Source organism: Cottoperca gobio, chromosome 14 (genome assembly GCF_900634415.1).
Source record: "Cottoperca gobio chromosome 14, fCotGob3.1, whole genome shotgun sequence".
Classification (NCBI taxonomy): Eukaryota; Metazoa; Chordata; class Actinopteri; order Perciformes; family Bovichtidae; genus Cottoperca; species Cottoperca gobio.
In genome coordinates, this window is record NC_041368.1 from 8,379,671 (window position 1) to 8,401,718 (window position 22,048).

General features: G+C 40.3%; 1 protein-coding gene across 1 annotated transcript; it reads left to right on the plus strand.

The window, feature by feature from the left end:
- Nucleotides 1-1,669: 1,669 nt before the first annotated feature.
- On the plus strand, nt 1,670-21,757 carry zbtb20 (zinc finger and BTB domain containing 20). Its single transcript, XM_029448194.1, has 4 exons — nt 1,670-1,865; nt 16,645-16,788; nt 18,117-19,649; nt 21,169-21,757. The coding sequence occupies exons 3-4, from the start codon at nt 18,137-18,139 to the stop codon at nt 21,702-21,704; spliced, it is 2,049 nt and encodes a 682-aa protein (XP_029304054.1). The 5' UTR covers nt 1,670-1,865; nt 16,645-16,788; nt 18,117-18,136; the 3' UTR covers nt 21,705-21,757.
- Nucleotides 21,758-22,048: the final 291 nt, after the last annotated feature.

Here is a 22,048-nt window from a genome sequence, read left to right on the forward strand (position 1 = left end):
AAGGCGTGCACCACGATCTGCCTTCTCGCGACGTTCCGTTTATCGTCAGAAAAGACATTATTCTGACTTTTAATGAATAATAAAAGCTTTTTTTGAAACGTGCCTCATTGTCGGATTGCAAAACAGCGCATTAAGGCCGGTGGTGGTGTTCCTACGGTGTTCCTGGTTAATGTAGGTCAAAGCAGTGACGGAAGGGTGTCCTCCGTTGAACCCGCGGTATTAATCCACATCACAGTCCTGCAGATGGCGCGCATAGTCAACTGAGTGCCCTGGGTGCTCACCACGGTGCTCACATAACAATATCCGTATGGAGTCTACTCAGCTTGAGAGATGGCGATTGTCTGAAGCGACACCTCTGTCTCCTCTGTACAGCTGGAGGGGCTGTAAAAGCAAAGTTCAAGAGTGCAGTTTTTTATAAAAAGACAGTTTTTCACAGGCTTCACGCGCAAGCAGCTCAGGAGGCAGGAGGGTTTAACTGACGGATTGGTCGGGTGTAACCTTAGTTGACCTCTTTGTCAGTAAAAGCTTGTCTTTCAAGAAGCAGAACTGCTCGCACAGAACATCCTCCACCCTGTAGCCTATACTAGAAACACACACATGAATAATATATTGAAAGTATCTATTAGATATTACCCTCAGCGTTGTTCATTATTCTGATCTGAACTACAGACAAGCGTGTGCGCACACACGCACACCTGTCACTGTCTAGACAGGGAGGGGGCATTAAGGCGATGGGTGCGGGGGGGATCCCACATGACCCATTACTGCTTTATTCTATGCCAACCAGAATATATCGCAAGGCGTTGGATAATGACAAAAAAAAATCAACAACAACAAGAGAAAAAAGCAATCGCTCTATCAAATCTGATTGGCCGGCTGAACCGACACGAATTTTTTTCCCCTGCTCGCAAACTCGAGGTCAGCTCGGGACGTTAAAAAATAAATAAATGAGAAAATAGAAATGCGTAGAAAGTAGAAGACACGGCAGACAATCTAGCTTGTTGGTGGCGGAAATGATTGACGGCGCTGCTGTCCAATGAGAAGCCGCGGCGCAGCTGGCTCACTGTACTGGCAGAGGCAGCGTCCAATGCAAAGTTCAGACGCATGATGGACACATAACTGACAATTCCCCTGTCCTTTTGATCCAGACTGGGGATAGATTTGAGTTCATTCACAATTGTGAACGCTGGTATTTTTAAACAGCAAGCGGTAGAGACCGTACAATAAAATAAAAGACTTATAAATTAATGAAAGAATGGTGAGGTTTTATGGGTAAAGTGGGCGCTCTCGCTTCGGTGCAACATCGCTGTTTCAAACCTCATCTTTCATAGGTTTTGTTACGCATCATGACCTCCATTTATAACATTTCTGCCGCTCAGGCAGGAGCAAACTTAAACTCATCGAGTAGGAGGAACACTACTACTACTACAACTACTATTACTATAACTCCCACCACTTCCAGAGAGCCATAATGGAGCCGGTTTCACCGTCCCACTGTTCTCCCTGCGATTGGGGCACAGTAATGTTGACGGATTTCTGATCCAACCCAAGACAGTGCACTGTTCTTCCAATAGCTGCTTTAAGTGAAAAGGCGTGCCTGCCTGCCTGCCACCCCCCCTCCTCCTCCACCACCCCTCAAAGTACTCGATGTATAGTTAAAAAATGGGAGGGCACACTTGAACCGAGCTGCTCTATGAAGGTAGGCTGCAGCGTGTGTTTATTGATGAGATGAAAAGAAGATGGAAGTGAGAAATGAAACAAAGTAAAGGAACATATTAAAAAAAAAACTATACGCGCTTCATCGGGGGAAAACGGGGAGCTGTGGAAACGCTGTCGCCACTTTTTGAAAGAGCTTCGAAGTGCAGGTAAGAAATTGAGAAAAGTAGGAAAAGGGATGGGTCTTTACAATATCTATAACGCTATTATTATAGGGGAGAAATTAGAGGAATTTCCCGTGTGAGTGATTAAAACCTGCTCGTAGACTTTAGGGTGATGTGCATGAAATACCAGTGACTTCCATGTAGTTGTGGCTGGCTTCAACCAAATATTAAGCTCTACATAATCGGAAACTTCATTCTTTGGAGGCTCTCAGACATTCAATAAATGTGACGCCAGCTTACGAAATGAAGTGAAAGCAGTCCCTCATGTTAGGGGCTCAGTTTTGGCTGTTTTGTTATATATTTATATTCGAGTACAAAAACGCGCTGCCCCTGGCATGACGCAAGTTTCCCCATCTGTCATTATTTTCAACATGCCCTTTACCTTTAGCCCTTTACTTTCGGATTTGCCCGTGAGCCGGGCAGGGGACACTTGAGAACAATACTCTGGGCAAACTGTGTGCACAGGTCTGTTTCTATCAATCAGCGAAAGCCTCAGCGTTGCTCGCAGGCACATTTTACACACTGTGAGCCCGGAACAACTGTGGTAGCCGACGTGCGCATTTGGCTTTTAGGTCAGTTATTTGAATCAGAGGAAACGCGTTTCCTTATTGCACTGAACAACACACTCTCACTAGAAATATATTCCGAAAATACATTTCAGTTTGTTGAACTTGTCGGAAAGATGGTTTCGATGTCTGAAATATATCATAATAGCAGCGGCTCATACAGCGCTTATACTCAGACAGATGTCTAGCCTACATTTTTTTTTTATGAATTAATATCAATACGGCGTGGCATTTATGAGATGGGGTTACATTAAGATATGCTCAGCAGGCGGGGGGAAGGCTGGCTAACATTGTGTCTGAAGGTAAAACAATACTGCAGGTTCAGTTCTGGGATACATCACAAAGATCCCAGATCCAGAGGGACTCTGGTCTGGATTTTTGGTGCCCTGTTTCTCCAAAATGAATGCTCGCTTTTATTGTCGCAATCCGCTTTTATTTGTAGCCTACAGTTTGAGAAAATGTTTGCGATGTTTTGGCAAAGGGTGGCCTAGATTTGGAGCCATGTTCTGGTGTAATTAAAGTTGCAAGAGACGCTTCCCGCGTGCCTTTTGAGACATTTTGTAGCAAAATATTCATGGCCAACTCGTGATTTCTTTGCTCTTGCTTATTAGATGGTATTATAGAAGCACTTCACCCTTTGAATAAAGTTGAAATGTGTGTATAGGTTCAGCGTTAGCGCAAAAGAAAATGGAGCATTGACTGTCCAAAATTCACAGAATAGGCCATGGGGAGTTGAGCCGGAGCAACATGTCAGTCTTGTTCTTTTGAGCTCCATATCCGTGCGCGTGTGTGTGTGTGTGTGTGACTGCGAAAGACACAGAGAGCGTGTGTGCGTGCGTCTGTGTGGCAAACAGATGTTGTCCCAAAGCGCTTGGCTTTGTCAGATAAAGAGAGTAATACAGCGTGTTCTTGTCCTATAATAAGCGCCACTGCTGGTTCCTACAATGCAAAACGTTCGGTTACTGATTAATATAGGCACAGCTTCATATAGCCCAGAAGTTGTGCCCAGCTTTGCGTCAACACATTGGTCATGTCAAAGGTTGGTGTGGCCACTGAAGGTGTTCACGTGATAGCACGCAAGTATCCACACACAAGAAGGCCGGTCCCGGGTTTGACACAGGAGAGACTGCACGAGAGCGCAGCGCTGCGTCCAACTCCTGTCTGTGGATGTGCACCTGTGTGTGTGCGTGGAGGTGTTTTTTTTTTTTTAACCACATAATTGTGCGTTCATCCCTTCTCACTTTTGTTATGATCACTCCCTCTCCCCGCCTTCATTCAGAATATGTTTCCACAACGTAAACGGGCTGCAATCCTATAGGCTTGGTTATGTAATTGATGGCTGCACTGTATCGTTTGTTTTCTGAATGGACACATTTGGAGAGCACGGAGCTGAGCGTGCAGCCCGGTGTAGCAGAAATCTAACATTTCACTTTGATGTAAGCTTTCAGACGGGCATTATTATAAATCTGTCCCATGAATTGGAGCATATTGATTGACAGTTTGCATGTGGGTGAGTAATGTAGAAATTATATTGTCACAAAGCGTACACTAGATGGAATACCCTTAATCTAAAAAAGAAACTCCATATAAACTAAATGCTTGCATTTCTGGAAATTTTATTGTTTGATGAATTGGAGGGTACTTGTCTTATGTGTAAGTAGCTCTCACCACGGCTTGATGTCAAAAACTCTCATTTTATCAGCACAGAGGTGTGCAGTAGCTGCTGAAGGAGAGACAGCCATTATGTGCGTTGGGAGTGTTTGTAGTGCAGAGTATCAGGTGCCCAGTTTCATCTCAGTTAAGTCACTAATGAGTATTTATATGTATATATTCCACATGTACATTAATATTCACAGTGTTTGAGCCATCGCCATTTGCCAGCTTTCTGTGTCACGGCTAAAACCCACCCATGACTAATGAATATTTATAAGCATGTCTGCAGACCAAGGAAACTCATTATTATATGAAGGAGACCCAGCAGATAAACTGTAGACCTCCTCAGATGGAGGCAAATGGGGGGGGGGGGGGGGGGGGAGAGGTGTTCAGTTAATCCACACTCAGCAATCAATCCCAATTTTCTTCTGGCTTCACCATCCTTCACTCGTCCTCTGTAGCTTGTCACCCTCTCTTCACATTCAGCCATTTATTATTGACCAACAGACTCACATAATGCATTCAATTTTGTTGTTTGTTTCAAGCTGATTCAGTCACTCTTTCGCACATTTCTCCCACCTGATTATTTGGGTTTACTCAAGTGAAAATGTGTAAGAAAACCATTATGCTGTACTAATGTAACGAGTGCTCATTTGGAAGGGACATATAACAATCATCTTGTACTGTACATGCACACAGATGGCAGGTCAGTATTCCAAATATTTTTTAAGCGCAGCAAAGGCACTGTTGCCCAAAAAGGCGAGATGAGACATCTCTCTGAAGCCTCGGCAGTGCCACATTTCTGGTTGTTCCTTCACCAGGCTTTTGCCAGGTAATCCTGGTGGCCCATATCCTACATAATTTAATTTATAAATATGTGCTCATTATGTTGTTTCAATACAACTCTCTTGAAAAGATATTTAGGCGTTGGTGGTTCAATGGACAGTAGTGGAAAGGACAGGAGAGAACATGTAGTATTAGTCAGGAGTGGAATTCACCTCAATCCACTCTTTATTTTTTGCCATTTATATAGTTAAGTCATTTCTTATTTTTTATGCCTATTTCAAATTTAGAAAGTGTAAATTTGGTCGCAAATTTTAAACATACACTGGCAATATAATAATAAAAAATAATATAAATTCTTGCACCGGTGCACCTTTACAGATAAAGTAAAATTAATGTTGTAGTTCACAATTCTAAGTAGGGTATTTTACCATAGTATAACAAGAGACGTAAAAAAGAAATATGCTCTTGAGTCCATCCTGGCACTTTGTCTACCCCAGTTGAACATATTTGGCAGCCATTTTGGGAATGCAGTAGAGATCCATCGATATAACGAGCCACTTTGTGGATTGCATCCAGAATGTCACAGTGCTTGTTAACTGCTTGGCCTTTTTGTCTCAGGCAGTGTTTATCCTTTTCCCTCCTTTTTTTGTTCCTGTATAATTCTCGTTCCCCCATGGAGCAAAACTAATCTTTGATGTGATTGCCAACTGAGACTGTTTTCAGGTGCAATGTGTTCATGTTAAGTCTTATAATTGAGTACAGAATAGCCTTTTAAGGTTTTAATAGACTTTAAGGTTAAAGATTTGGTTTTATTTATGAAGAACGTATAAAGTTTCTCACCTGATGTTAATTGCAAAGACTGCTGTTTTACAACAACTGCAGCTTCAATATTGCATTTGAGTCCCCAGTTACCATGGCAACCTTAAAAAAAAAACTAAGATGCCTCTAAAGCTTCAGAGAACTCTTATTTCATATTAAACATATAAATTATACATATTAATTGGTATCTCTTGATCATAGTATAATACAATCTAATTAGTGACTCCTAGCTAAATCCACCTTGGTGGATTTTTGCAAACTAGAATGTATTGGCAGGATAGCTGCCTCCTGGCTAACTGGCTCGGATCCTTCTACCCACAAAGCACCTTTTTCATACATAACACGCTTCTCTTCACATTATTATAATTTTTTTTATTCCTGAAAATACTAATAACACAATTGCAAAACCTATTGAGAATCCTTTGCCTTTGTAATTAAGGAGAGAATTTCCCCTTCAGCTGCGTTATGCAACACAGAGATGCTGTTACGATGAGTTATGGTGATTTCCTTCCAGCTATAAGGAAAGGCTGGAAAATAGTATGCCTTGTTTAAGGGGAGGGGAAATGTATCTTGTTTATTGATGATAATCTTTGTCAGGATGAAAACATTTTTGATTAAAATAAAGGTTTGGCAACCAGTTAGTAATATATTATGCATCCATAATGCTTAAAAAAGTATTTCATGACAGCTATATGACAGGCTCAATTAGTCAATTCATTGAGCAGTAATTTTAAATACTCCCCCTTTTAGTAAATCGGCAGAAAGAATCTGAAAAACTAGTCATGAAAATGAAAGATTTCACTCAAAACTCAATGACATTCAGAACATCCAGCATGAAGAAAAACCCAAAAAACTTTAAGGTATGTTTTTCAGTTTTCAAGGACTTTAGTTTTGGAATCTCCCCTCCCTGCAAGTATCACAGGAATGCGTAGTGAAAGCACACATTGAGACTGAATAAGTATTTGCAAATGTGCAATGCTGTTGTCAGGAAGCTTTTGTTCGGTTTTAAAACTTTATAAAGTCTTATGACACACACATTTAATATCCTTTGTTCTAAGATAGCTGTATGGCAAATGCAACATTGGTTTAGGATTGACTGTTTAATATTACCAACATACTGTATATATTAATACCAAATGAACATCCCACATGGAAGAGTTCAACACACACTTGCCCCAGGATAGGCCTGTTGTGTCTTACTTTAATGTTCATGCATTATTTTTGTACAGCACCAGAATTAATAGACTGTTTTAGTATATAATCATTATTATAAAATGTACTCTAAATTACAGTACAACCAGTACACACACAATCCAGTTCTGTGTGCGACCATGTGTTTCCATTACCTTTGCTAAAATTGCTAACAGACTCTTGATTCAAGCTTCTTTGTACTTTACAGTGCTGGTTTTAAAGCTTTTCATTAAAAATCTGTTTGAGGAACTGTGCTATAAGACCCAAGAATTCAACAAGTACAACAGTTGTTTTTAGATGTATGCAACTTGTTTTCATAATGTATTTTTGAATCCTATATATGTATATGTATATACATATATATATATATATATATATAAAAAAAAAAAATATGTATATATATATATATATGTATATATATTCTTAGGATGCATTTAAACCTAATTTGTATTCCCTCTCTTTAAACACACACGCAGGCCCAGGCATTCAACTGATGTGAAAAATGTATCCTGGATTCTAATAGCAAAGTTGTATGTTTGCCAAGGTGCATGTGTGTCCTCAGTTCACCCTGCTACCCATATGGTTTCCTACAAGTCATGGTGAGCTCACTGCCTAGTAGCAGGGGGAAAGTATCTAAAGAGGGTTTAAGAACATTAAAATAAGTAACAGGTTCTTTAGTAACTTTTTTTAACCTATTTTACAGAGAATGAGCGCTGTGTATTCTCTGCTTTAATCTTGGCTCCAGGAACACTTTTTAAGCCTCGTGCCAGTAAGCAGCACTCACAGCAGCCAAAATGTTAACATTGTGCAAAGTCGCACTCAAGGTACATCGGCACGCACTGTGCAATGGGTAAACTTAGGGGAATTATTTACACAATAGTATTTGTGTTACGGTTTTATCACAAAATAAAGATTGCTGGAAGTATTTACACAGAATCTAAAATTGTATTATTTTTTTATTTTTTTCAGTCGTTTTATTTTTTTTTCACAGCTGCAAGATATAACTGTCAGACATTTTGTCTTTTGAAAGAAATTGTTTAACAAATCATTTTCCTTTTAAATTAGATTTTTGTATCCTAAAAAGAAGAAGAAAGGAATATCTGCTCCGATACTGTCTACATTGTTTATTGCCCTTTAAATGGCCTTGATTAAAGGCAGATTTCAAAATAGATTACTTCATGAAGATGAAAATCATTAGTAATTTGACTAACAGCTAACGGAGAAATTAATGTTTCGTGTTCTTACACTGTTATTTATGACAGTTGGTATATGTGACGACGCAAGAGCATGTGTAACCTGTTCAACAACTAACAATTGGCAAAACACATTTTGGTTTTTGTCAAAGTCGCTGGGCTTGTTTCACACCACGGTTGAGGTGAAGAGGGATTCTGATCGTTCTGGAAACATCCACTCTAGCATTACATTTTCAGTACAGATGCACTCCATGTTTCACCTTTAAGTGGTTAGTACACCAATGCAATGGTTGTCAGTTGTGTAGGCAGCGGTGACATTTAGAATAAAAGTAAGAAGTAAAATACGGTAGTTGCTTTGTAAACTAACATTAAGCTTATTTTTCATTTATAATTTGTATGAATAGATTAACTGACATGAATGCATTTTAGATATAATCTTGTATGGCCTTTCACTGCAGCGGGCTCCTGGCTTGTATCTCAACGTTGATTCATTCACTCAATATTATTTTATTCCTTTTGTCCTGTTCAGGGTCATTTTAACGTATCCCAACATGCATTTAGAGGAAGGCAGGGCAACACCCTGGGCAGGTCACTGGGCTAACACACAGACAAACACACTCACAGAGGTAACAGGAGCTAGTCATTAAATAGATTTACTTAACATAAAACCCCCTGTTGCAGAAAGATGAGTGAAAAATCTAAACCATCCTCCAACTCTTGGACTGACAATCACACTATAAATGACTTAGAAGTAGCGCAGCAGCCATGTGGCATGATTTCTCATAGCAGTGTTACCAGAAACAGCTGATGAGGTTAGGTTACACTCCAGAGCTTATGGGCTATAGATTGTTACCATCAAAGATAATAATTCTGCTACATTTAAAGAGCCCACACTGACCAGCATGTCATGTGCATTAGCGATGCCAAAAGGCCAGATGATTATCATAAACGGAGCTGATGGGGGGTCATTTCACCTCTCCGCTTTGTGCTGGGAGTTGACTCTCTAGTGACTCTGTTTTCTGTACACAGATCAGAGAAGACAACTTAAACCAAACCAAACATTTAATCATATGAGGAAATAACGAATACGCTGGAGGCATCCCTTCAACAGACAGTATACATGTCTTTGCAACAGAGAAGGATATATATGATCAGTGAAAATATGTAGTTATGTGTACACAACTTAAAAACATGCCGTAAAACTTGTCCTCAACTTGGAGGGTAATCAAGAGGTTGTGCACATGAGAAAACCTGCCTGCAAAACTCATTTACAACAGCCAAGCACATTTGTTTCTGACGCAAGTATTACACTTACACGTAATATACACTCAGTAGGGATACATGTGGCTCGTATGACGCTCATAAGCAGTGTTATAAGTTGGAGTGGAAGTAAATGATTGTAACTTTATATGAGTTCACTTGTTGTCATCTGTTTATAGGGCTGGTATTGGTGAGGTCGTACATCTTTAGTTTGCTCGTACTGAGTAACAGTGTGTGCCTTACAGTATTCTTTATATAGTTAGTATTGACTCTACCTGTTACAAATGCCCCATGTGAGTTGATACTTATAGATTACTGATCTTACTGTTATTATTGAAACCTCTCTTTCATGGAGCCTGTACATTGGAAACAATTCAATCAGCTCAAATTTCTAGAACATATCTAGTCTTCTTTTTAAGTTTGTCTTTCACTAGCATGCCGCTGACACGCCACTAAAACGGGGGAAATCTTGAGTTTTTGGCCTTTCTCTCATTTCTTGTGAAATTCTGTAGTTGGCTTGCTTCACAAGTGTGTCTTGCAACACAGTATTGTTGTATAATGTTTCTTAATGTGGTCAGATTGCACCCATTCTCCATTGGATTAACAGAAAACGTTACCTTTGTGCCAACTTTTGTTCATTTTAAACTGCACTGCTGTATGTTTAAGTCATTATATCTAACTTGTATTGCTCCGCTAGCCTGCAGGCCACTGGACCAGAGATGCTAGCAATTGGTGAAAGTGTGTATAGGCCACTCGTGTGGTTTCGACTGTGTTTCAGTGTGTCAGCATTACGCTTTTAGATGGGTCATATGTCAAATGACCTAACGAGACATATATAATCTGTATTTCCAACACAACAGCTTGCCCAACTATAAATACACTAACAAGTGCTAACATCCCATAAGGCTCAAAATAAGCATGACATATTTTGTATTAAGTCATCTGGATTTTATATCTTGTTCACATAATGAGCAAAATCTGTAGTTGAAGACACAGTATGTTGAAAGTATCGTTATCTGAATAATGACTCACTTTTATGTCAGCCTGATGGTGTATTGTTGTTGCCGTAGCTACAGACTGAAGGATTTCATCATAAAGCCTTTTTGCAAAGTCCATTTTTTACCGCGTCCTTTGCTTCTGCATCGTTAACAAGCGGCATGTTAACAGTTTTGCTGCCCGTCATTTTGGTGAGCATGTTTAAAAGTCAAGATCTCGGGATAGAGGCTAGCTTGCTGACCCTTGAAGCACAGATCAGCTACTAACAGTGCGTGGCTGTGCGACCTGCTTAAAGGGCCCTCGTGCATTTGTGGAAGTTCAGTTTCGATCGCAATCACATTCACAAATGGGGAAATATTAATCAGGTCCTATTCATTTACGGACTCACTTCGTGTACAAATGTGTACGGCAGCAGCCATATTGTAAAATGTGTCGAAAAACAATTTGATTCCAATTTTTGATCATCTATATAACACATTACATCAGAGTGAATGTCTTAACCACCTTGCCATAATTCACTTATTTAAGACACGTTGCTGTTTGACCACACACACACACACACACACACACACATATATATATATATATATATATATATATATATATATATATATATATATATATTTACACACTGTGTGAGAACATCTTTACTATAACCCTATAAGTGTTGTTTATGAAACTCAGCCGTCCAGAAGGCATGTGTGAACATTTATTTTTCTGTTTCCTGAACGACTTCTAAATACGGTACCTGTGAGAGCGTGTTCATTTGGTTTCATCTCTCCAGTGTAGGGTTGCAACTAATGATTATTTGTTTGATTGATTCAACGTTTGGTCTAAAGAATGTCAGACAATTGTGAAAAATGTCCATCCCACTTTCTCCAAATCCAAGGTGCTATCTTTAAATGTCTTGTTTTGTCAGTCCATAACCTAAAGATATTCACTTTAATATGATAAAAAACAAAGAAAAGCAGGAAATCTTTATATTTGAGAGGCTAAAATCAACATTTTCTGCCATTTCTGCATGAAAAATTACTTTAACAATGAACCGATTATCATAGTTGCCGATCATTCTTCCGACAAACGACTTATATATTAGTCTACTAATCATTGCAGCTCTACTCTCGTGGCAAACATAGTATACACTTAAACATCATATGAAGGCTGTGCTTTACTCTCTATGAACCGCATACTTGTTAGCAGAGATCCCATACTATCCTCTCATAATTCAGCACAAAGCATCGTTGTCCTTTTCTTATCTCCCAAGGACATAAAGTCAGGAGACACTTTGTTCTTCACAGAGATATAAAAGTGCTACATCCCCTCTGTACTACACAGTTCACTTTTTGAGATATTGCTTACACATGCACAGTCCAGGCATAAATAGAGACATATATATGAGTTGATTTTTTCTTGCTGAAAATAAATAATCAACTGCCCTTCATTAGGATACACCAGTAATAGACAGAGAAGTCCTGTATGAGCATCTTTGGTTCATGAAGATATCTCAATGGCCCGGGAGGTCCTTTTTTGGAGAGGCAAAATGCCCTCGACGTTGGTAGTAGCTTTAGAGAGGCAGTTGCTGTGGACACTTGTGCCTAAATGATAACTCTTGAATTTAGCATTATCTGCTTCGGGGGTTAGAGGTGTTATGGAGACTATCATATGAGTAGTCAGATGGTTCTTTTTGGTCAAATGCTCATTAACAAAAGTACAGCCAATTGCCAGTTCTGAGATATTCCCTGAAAGCTCACCAAAGTGAAATACTGTCTTTATAATTTGAATGGCCGTAAGCCAACCGTGGCTGTTTTGTTTTTTTGCACTCTTATGCTTTTTGAACTTCATAAAACACAGTGTGGAACATTCACTGATAGCACTAATTCCTGAATGTGTGTGTGCCTGAATAAAGTATATTAGAAGTAGATTATCCTCCCATCTGTAAATAAACAAAGGATCTGCTATGGATAACGGGTGGTGGTGGGTGGTTTTTTTTGACAGAAAATGACGAAGTTGAACAAGCTGTCCTGTCAAAAAAATGTTTAAACTGTCTTTTACTTGTGTAATGGCATTGTAGTGTGTGTTGTTATTTGTTTGCTTGAGGAATTTATTTGAAAGCCGCACATCCTGTCACACTGAGATTCAGTTGGACTGCATGTGTTATCACATTGATCTGCTGTGCTATTTGAGATATTTTAGTGCCAGTGGAACTAAACATGGAACTTCAGCGTTAGATTACATTTATGGGGACTATAAAAAGTTAGCAACAGTTCCAGTTAATTCACAATGCACAGAAATGCATGAACACAATGCAGTTATTCAAGCAATCTCGATGGAGCAGTGGCCATAACATTAGACTGGCACACAGTAATTACTTCACAATGCTTTGAACATAAAATAATGAAATGAATTGAAGGAATACTATTTTACAGTGTTTGGCATATTTTCAAACTGTCCCTGGTGGTGAGCTTGAAATCGAAAGTAGGAATCACTGGTCTGATTTGCGCTGTAGGTGAAGAGCCAGTTCAAAGTACACGAAGACTCTTCTTGTCTAAATCGTTAGTACAAAACAAATTCAAATGTAATGCATATGTGTTTTAATTATCATCAGACCAAGAAATATTTCATTGGTGATGTTATGTTGCACCTGTAACAATTTCAGTCAGGGGAGAAGGAAGGAAAAATGAAAAAAAGTGTAAATCTTGGCTCAACTTGTCGACAGCCTACGTGCTTGTTGAGGATTTTTAGTGACTGCTATAAAGGCAACTCAATTACATTTTGAGACGGTGAGGTGTTTTCTGCTGAAGTGTGTATGTGATTAGTTACCTTACCTGTTAATTGCATCACAACTTTATAGACGAACACAAATGTAACATTAGACACGACAGCGCTCGAAACGACTCCGATTCAATCAGCCAACATTGTTTGGCGGTGATGAATATTCAGTTACCTAAAATAATATGTTTTAATTGTGCTGATCAAAAGGAGCTGACACACAGTAGCATTAGCTGAGATTTTATTTAATTTCCTTTTTCAGAAAAGTTTGAGATGTTGACTGATTACATTGAGTTGTAGATTGTTCTGTCAGAGGAGTGAAATGAACGTGCTGTGTCCTTATTGAACACAACTTGTCAGATCGACACTTTGCGACTTGGATCTTGCGTAACATCTCACAGCTTGCTCGGTACACATTAACATTGTGTAGAGCGCAGATCCAAACCATACTATTACAGCATGATTTCTGGTAGTTTATATGCTAATACACATGGGCTCAATGGATTATTGAAATGAATGATTACAATATTGGACAGGGATGTTTTTTTGTAAAGCAGACATTTCAAAGAAACTCATAAATGACTATTAATTAGATGAAACACAAAACACTCTTGATAAGTGCAGATCTGCATCAGATTCATGTTGGTACTGTATGCACATGTATGGACATGAGCTTTTGCACAATGCCCCGTGGCCCTTTTGTCTCCAGATCTAAATGTACTAAGAGCCTTGAATATATGCTTATAGTGTGTGTTGTAAGCAGTATTTGCATATTCAGGATGTATATTATTCACATGGCTGATACTGTTCCTTTCATAAGAACGCCTCTTATGTCTGTTCTCAACCCCATCCCCCATCCTCACCATTTTATCCCCCCCCCCCCCCCCTTGATTAACTAATGTCCAATTCGATGCAGCGTATTTCATGAGCTTGTCACCTAATACAGGCAGCTGATTAACCTGGAGTCTGGCTGGTGAAGTTGCAACCCTCGTCTCCCTGTCTTCTTTTTTTCTCTCTCTCTCTCCTTTTTTTTTTTTTTTTTTTTTTGCCCCCCTCTTCCCCACCCTCCACCCCTCCTCAGTCTTTGTTGTGGCGGCAGCAGCAGAGCATGCATTGCACTGGCGGTCTGAAGCATTGTGTCTGATTTCCAGCAGACAAACTGACCTCTGGGGATTTATTGACAGCAAACTCCACAGAGGCAGACACAGAGCTGGGAGCATGGAGAGGCAGCCAGAGAGGGGCGGAGGGTGTTGGGGAAGGTTCATAAGAGAGGGAGGGAGGGAGGGAGGAAGAGGAGGGGGCACAGACGGAGAGACAGACAGATGGAAGAAAAGACGGGCGAGAGAGTTTCAACGTGATGAAACAGGAAACAGGTAGAGGCACACAGAGAAAGAGATCGATACAAGAAGGGAAAATACACACCCCAAATTTAGTTTAATTCAAAAATTAGTCTTTTGGTGGAGCGTTAGGAAGTGAAAGAAAATGGCTGCCTCCTACAAGGATCTAATTAATTTTGAAGGATCATCAGCCCCTTTAGTCCAAGGCAGGGTACAGGAGGGAGGGAGGGAGACAGACCCCTGGGCTGATTAGAATTCACTGCAGGTAGGCGCTGGCTGCTGCTCACCCACTGTGTCACGGCTAAAATGGAATCACTGTTGTGAGTGGCAGTCTGGGCAACTGAAGCCTGCTTCCCTTGGCCTGCTCCTTTGTTGCCAGCATTCACCTCACTTTACCCCTTAGGCAGGTGGATTTACATGTCTGGATGGGGCGAGGGGAGGCCAGAGAGGGAACATACATGTTTGCATTATCTAACTGTAGCCACGAAAAGAAGGCCCATGGCATCAGAATACAGTTACATCTCAAGCTAACCACTGCTGGAAAATATAAAAGGTCAAATATTTGCCAACGTTATAGATTCAGGCATTTTGGCTCATTTGTGTGTGCAGTTATTTAAAGAGGAGGCCTTACCTGATATTTTTTGTGGGTTTTCACTTTGACAAAGTCAATTTTTAATTATTTCAGTGACAGCGGTTAGGTTAGGGAAGGGTTGCCCCTACAGACGGGTTCATGGTTTGGTTTGGATCTAGTTCTGAAGTTAGGTATTAGAACAATTAGCTAATGTTTGTGTAAAAGGGCTGAAGGTTACAGTTACGTTTATAGCTAAGGTTGGACAAAAGTTTCAGATTATGGGGTTAAGGATTTCACTGTAAAATGTATTTTCTGTCCTGACGGAAGAACAACTAACCGGTGTGTGTGTGTTGTCTGTGTGTGTTTGAGTGCCAAAGAATGATCCGTCTCAGTATCGAGTGATCACCGTCCTAAACACGCTATTACTTGTCTATATCTAATCATCATATTTGACAATCACATCTCAAGAAAAACAAGCACACACTCAAAGTGAGGCCTGTGGACACAAAGTAGTCTATGAACACAGCTATTTCAGTTTTTACACTTTAACCCCTCAACTCTGGCTTCCTCCCAGATAATCTGCTTCCCCGTAGTAAAGTACGGATACAATCATTATCATTTTGGAGGTCTTTTACCTTGATACCTCTGTGGGAAAAACACAGAGGTCACTTAAAATCACACGCTTTTCACCTCAGTGTCTCAAAGCGGGAGGTGTGTTCTCGGAAAGTACTCTGGATTTGTAAAAGAATAATATGTGGAGCTCTGTTTAATCCCTAGCCTCATTCTGTTCATTCTGAAACACACTGTTGATTTTTTTACCCCAAAAAATATTTAAGTGTCAGATCACACTTTTAGTTTCGATCCAAACTCCAATGAATGATAAATATGCACATCCCAACACACGGGGTAATTTCGACATCGTTGGAAAGCTTTGCGGTTGTAATATTGGACGGCACTTTAACCAGTGTGGGACAAATAAGAGATACATTGTGAAGCCATTTTTCATTTTCTTACCTGAACCTAAATGATGCCTTTGTACTGGTCTTTATTGTGGACCTTTTTACATCATTTTGTTTCTATTGATGTTTAATATGTGTCTTTTTTTCTATTATTACAACTTCTAATGTCTGCGCTACGTATGTAGTATTGTTACATTGTCTTGTTACATTTTTGGATTTGAAAAAGAAAACATATGTCCACACACACACACACACACACACACACACACACACACACACACACACACACACACACAAAGACACATACACCGGTGAGTGTGGCTGAGACCTTTTCTGAAATATTTAATCTAGGTAAATGTGTCATTCTTTCTTTCTAAGGGTGTGGTTTTGTTTCCCTGCGGCTCAGATAACTGCTGAGAGAAGAACGGGCTATAATAACAATATAATTTTCAAACGTAATTTGTAATTGGTGGCCATGTGCACACAGGAACGTCCATTCGTCTTGCTTTGAAAACTCTTCACACATCTGTTGCAGCGTGTCGGTGGAAGATATTTGTGTTACTTAGGCTCCCGGTTCATTAAGGGAGTGGCAATATCGACGAAGCAGTATGTGGCATTAAGATTTGTCTTTGTCTTTTCTCTCCCCCTCTAAACACTGTGGCAGAGCAACACATGATTTGGACAGAGAGGACTGACAGCCTTGCCTAGCGCCCGGCCTCTGATCAGCCATCTCCACCAGCAAACTGAAGCTCGACCCGCACTTCATCACCAGCCACACAAGCATCTTCGGAACAAACGTCATCTAACTGTAAGTACTGGAATGCTTCAGCTTTTATTTTCTTCCCTTTACATGTAAGTTCGAAATAACTTAGCTGGAGACAAGTATTAATACTTGGTACTAACACTATAACACTGCTTCTGCTGTACGTTTAAGCTAAATTGTACTTCATTTGGATAAACACATCTGTTACTATCAAATAGGGTTTCATTGCTAGTAGTTCATTTTATTTCTATTCATTGTATAACTGCATTCAAAATTCTGAAGCATTTCTCCACATGTAGAAGTTTTTATTCAATCTATACGGTAGTTAAGTTGTGTTGACTCTGACATTTCATCACCCATATGTTTTCATAAATATATTTGTTCATTGACTGACATAGTGTAAACGAAATGTCTTCGACATGGATTTGTACAGTTTCCAAGATCAAAATGAGCACATTTATCTTGGTTTCAAGAAGCGGGCTGTGTTTAATAATCATTCAAATAAGGTCAACCGCTTTAATTAAATTACAGTCAAGCATGTTTATATGCAAAATAAATTAATTTTACAGCAATTATGGAACCCCACAATTTGCATAATTCCTACACTTACTACCTCTCTAATTTAGATTTAGATTTTCATTTGTTTTCTCATCTAACTGGAAGGAAAAGCATCTTAAGTTATCTTACCCACTGATCAGCCAGGTCACATCTAGTGTATTCCTAGGATAGTTAGGAAGCGCCATCACAGCGAACACATGGCTAACAAAAGAGGCCTGTTGTCATCTAAGCCCAGTGCACCACCTAATGGTGGTTGGAGGAATTTCAGGAATACACGTAGAGGGAGAAACTTGTAATAATTTGATGGGAACCATCTTAATTGTCTTTCGCCTTTTTTAAATTCAAGAATCGAATGAATCCAATTCAAGAGACAAGTTAAACTCAGATGTTGAAATGATTTGATTATCATCCTAAAAGTATCCGTCTGGACTGAGGGAAAAAAATATTAGAATTACAATATCTGTATTATTGTTTTAACTCCGTTTTTAAAACACATTAATATTACTTGTCACATATTTAATTGATTGTAGTACTGAGACTACTTGCCAAACATGCAAGAGAGCTTTTTGTTGTGTTGCATTTGACCATAACTATTCTGGTACATAGTATATATTTAATTATTTCATCTAGTTTTATTATTCCTAATATATCAGTAATACTCTAAACCATCAATGTCAATATGTTGTTGTTGTATGTGGAAAAAAAGGTAGTTTTTGTAAAATGATTCGTTTTAGGGATACAGGTGTGTTTAACCCAGTTGAATAATGTTTGTGTGCCAGAGTTTTTAATCCAGGTGTGTTGCCTCCTGTCTGCAGGTGACATCAGTTGCAAGGGGATGACCGAGCGCATTCATAACATCAATCTCCACAACTTCAGCAATTCTGTACTTGAGACCCTCAATGAGCAGCGCAACCGTGGGCACTTCTGTGACGTGACTGTTCGGATCCATGGAAGTATGCTGCGAGCTCACCGGTGCGTGCTGGCTGCTGGAAGCCCCTTCTTTCAGGACAAGCTGCTCTTGGGCTACAGCGACATTGAGATCCCTTCTGTGGTCTCAGTGCAGTCCATCCAAAAGCTGATTGACTTTATGTACAGTGGGATTCTGCGGGTATCTCAGTCAGAGGCCCTGCAGATCCTTACTGCTGCCAGCATCCTACAGATCAAGACCGTCATAGATGAGTGTACCCGCATCGTGTCCCAGAATGTGGGCCTGGCTGGGCCGGGGGGGTTCTCTGTTATACCAGGAGACTCTGGTCAGGATACACCCCGTGGCACGCCAGAGTCTGGCACCTCTGGGCCTAGCAGCGACGCAGAGTCAGGTTATATGCAAGCAACATCACAAAGCATGGACCGTGCATACACATCACTGTACTCCTACCCTGGCCTCACTCTGGCGAACGGCAACCGCGAACGCCCCCTGTACATTAACCCTATGTCGACAAATTACGATCCAACTCTCAGCACTCAGAAAGACCAGCAATCTCAAGATCCGCCCTGGATGAACCGCATCCAGGAGAGATCTCAGCAGGTCGACCGCTTCATCTCCACAGCAGAGTCCACCCACTGCCGCAAGCAGCCCCGACCGGTACGCATACAAACAGGAGGGGTGCACATAAAGCAGGAGGCCGACAATGATGAGTACAGGTGCTACGATACTTTGGTGGACTGCCAAGACAACACTGACCATACTGAGGGTGTGGAGAGTGAATCCAAGGTTGAAAGTTTTGACTCAGGGGTGAGCTCCTCCATCAGTACTGAGCCAGATGCTATGGAGCAGAATCCATACCTGACGAGCTTTAGTCGAGATGGCGGGGACGGCCAGCATGGTGAAGGAGGTCAAGTGCATATAGAGGTCAATGACTCGTCCCCTGAGCAAATGCAAGACACAGAGGACGGGGACACATCCCACAGCACTAGTGACAGTAGCATGATGCAGTCCCTGCCAAACTCAGTCATGTCCCAGTCCCTGCCAAGTGCCCCGCACTACTTGCGCCAGGTAGAATCACACACCAGCAATCTGAGGATGCCGATCACCGTGACCAGCAATTCCCAAGTGATGGGCACTGCTGGAAACACCTTCTTGCCCACACTCTTTTCTACACAGCCGGCTAGAGAGAACAAGCCTTTCCTCTACCTTCCCGGCCAGCAGCAACCCCAGTTTGTGTCCGTGCCGCCCCCTGCAATGCCATCATTCCCAAACCCCATGTCGGTACAGCAAGGGTCAAATCAGCAGCAACAGGTTATAGGAGGAATTGGTCCCGGGGAAAAAAAGCCCTATGAATGCGCTCTCTGCAGTAAAACCTTTACTGCTAAACAGAACTACGTCAAACACATGTTTGTCCATACTGGTAAGTCAAAATATCTTATTTTTTATGTTAGTAAGCTACATTAAATTGTTGTATTTTCCATAGTTAATGTAGGTCGTAGTTGCAAAAATACTACAGACATACAGTCATTCATTTTAAATATGACATGAAAACGTTTGAATGATGTGAATACTCATAACATGTTAAAGAAATACAAAACAACAGACAAATATTAGACAGAAGGGTATTCATTTTTACTACTGCTATTATTGCAATGACAGCATACTGTCGCAATAGAGCTGTGTCCCTTAAATATAACTGTGTGTGGACCCAGGGTTGTATTTTGTTCACACTGAAAAAGTGAAAAGACTATGATAATTAGAACATAGTGTATGATATTAGTATGTTAGCTGTGTTTTCATACTGGAAAAGTATTAAAACAGTTAACTAGTGTCTTCGTTTGTATCAGACTTACAGTGCCAGTAGATTGCTCATGCAGCACATCATTACACTCTGCACTGCTTTTCCTCTAGCACTCGCAGCCTTATCAATCATAAACTGTGGAAACCATCATCATCATCACAGAAAGAATTATATATCATGTAATTAGAAGATCTCATAAAAATTGCCTGCTCAAATAGCCATTATTATTCATTAGAATCCACTGCCTGTCCAGAACCTCCTGTGACGACTATTTCAAACCAAATTTCCCAGTTTTCTCACACAATTGTGCGGAACAGAGGAAAGTCACTGTTGATCAACCCTGCGAGACGAGAGCTGAACGTCCCGTGGCAATCAATGATGGATTACCTTTAATCAGTCTTATATAAAAGGTTATTCTAAAACAAACAGGACGGCAGAATGATTCAGCACAATATCGTATTGCTCTCCCGAGCTTACATTAAACATAAATTGTTTTTATTTCAGTAGAAAAAAAAGAAAAATTAAAAGTATAAATTATTGGCTTCCTTAAATTAAAACAGATAGCCGCATTAATTAATTTTGTGCAAACAGTAGATACACATTACAGACTTCATTAACTTGCATGATACAAATCTCTTTTGTTCTTTTGTTCGTCCTCTACCTGTTAGTTTACGTAATTATTACATTTTAATTAAAAACTTTACAGCTCAAAGTGTCACAATTATGTAAACTGAGTTTACGTCTGAACAAAATGACAAAAATACCAAATAGATGCATGGATTATTTGGTTTGTGATTGTAAGGGAATTAACAATCTTGTGTTTTTTATAATTCTGTGTCTGTGTTGATATCAATATCAATGTGTACATGTTGCCATAACTGCATCAGAGCAACATTATAGGAACCCTTTTCTCACAAATCTGTAACATACAGCACATAGTGGAACCAGCATCATAACAATGCTAATACAGATTTAAATAATTCCAGCCTGAGGGATGTTCCTGTACTGGAAAAGTAACACTGGTGGCTTCAGGCGTCAATTGTTGCTGCACAAACTCTTCCATATTTTGTAAACCTAATCCTCAAAATATGTCTCTTCTTTTTTCCCCTAAATGCTTTTGTCTTGCATGTACATCCAGGTGAGAAGCCTCATCAGTGCAGCATCTGCTGGCGCTCGTTCTCCCTGAAGGATTACTTAATCAAACACATGGTGACACACACAGGGGTGCGGGCCTACCAGTGCAGCATCTGCAACAAGCGTTTCACCCAGAAGAGCTCTCTCAACGTCCACATGCGGCTGCACCGTGGAGAGAAGTCCTATGAGTGCTACATCTGCAAGAAGAAGTTCTCACACAAGACCCTGCTGGAGAGGCACATGGCCCTGCACAACACAGGCAGCGTCATCACAGGGCTGTCGGGGAGCGCAGGTACCCCGGGCCCAGTCTCCATTCCGATGCCTATGGCTGTCCCTGAGCCTGGAGCTGGAGTGGTGGCCCTCGCCTTGCCAGTGAGCGGATGTGCTGGAGTAGGGGCTGGGGTTGGAACAGGAGTGGGTGTAGCTACAGAAGCGAGCTGCCAAGAAGGGACCACCTACGTGTGCTCCGTCTGCCCTGCCAAGTTCGACCAAATGGAGCACTTCAATGACCACATGCGAATGCATGTCTCCGATGGATAAGTACTAATAGATAAACTTCTTTCAAAAAGAATGACAAATAAAATGGCACTAGATTTTCCTTTTCTTATTTTGAGGTATGAAGAGTAATGAGTATAGACACTGGCACATTAAGTTTCCCAAAAAAAAAAATCTTTTTTTTTATTTTTTTCTGTTATTCTAAAAGAAAAAAAAGATGGTGGCCTTAAGGCTTAGTAGTTTGATATTGATCTACTGGATGGATCCTAACTACAGGCCTCTAAATGTATGCTTTCCTAAAATACTGATTTATGTGTTGAACACTACCGAAAGGCCTACGAAAGAAACACATACACACAAACACACCTTTAGTGTAGATATGTCTGAAT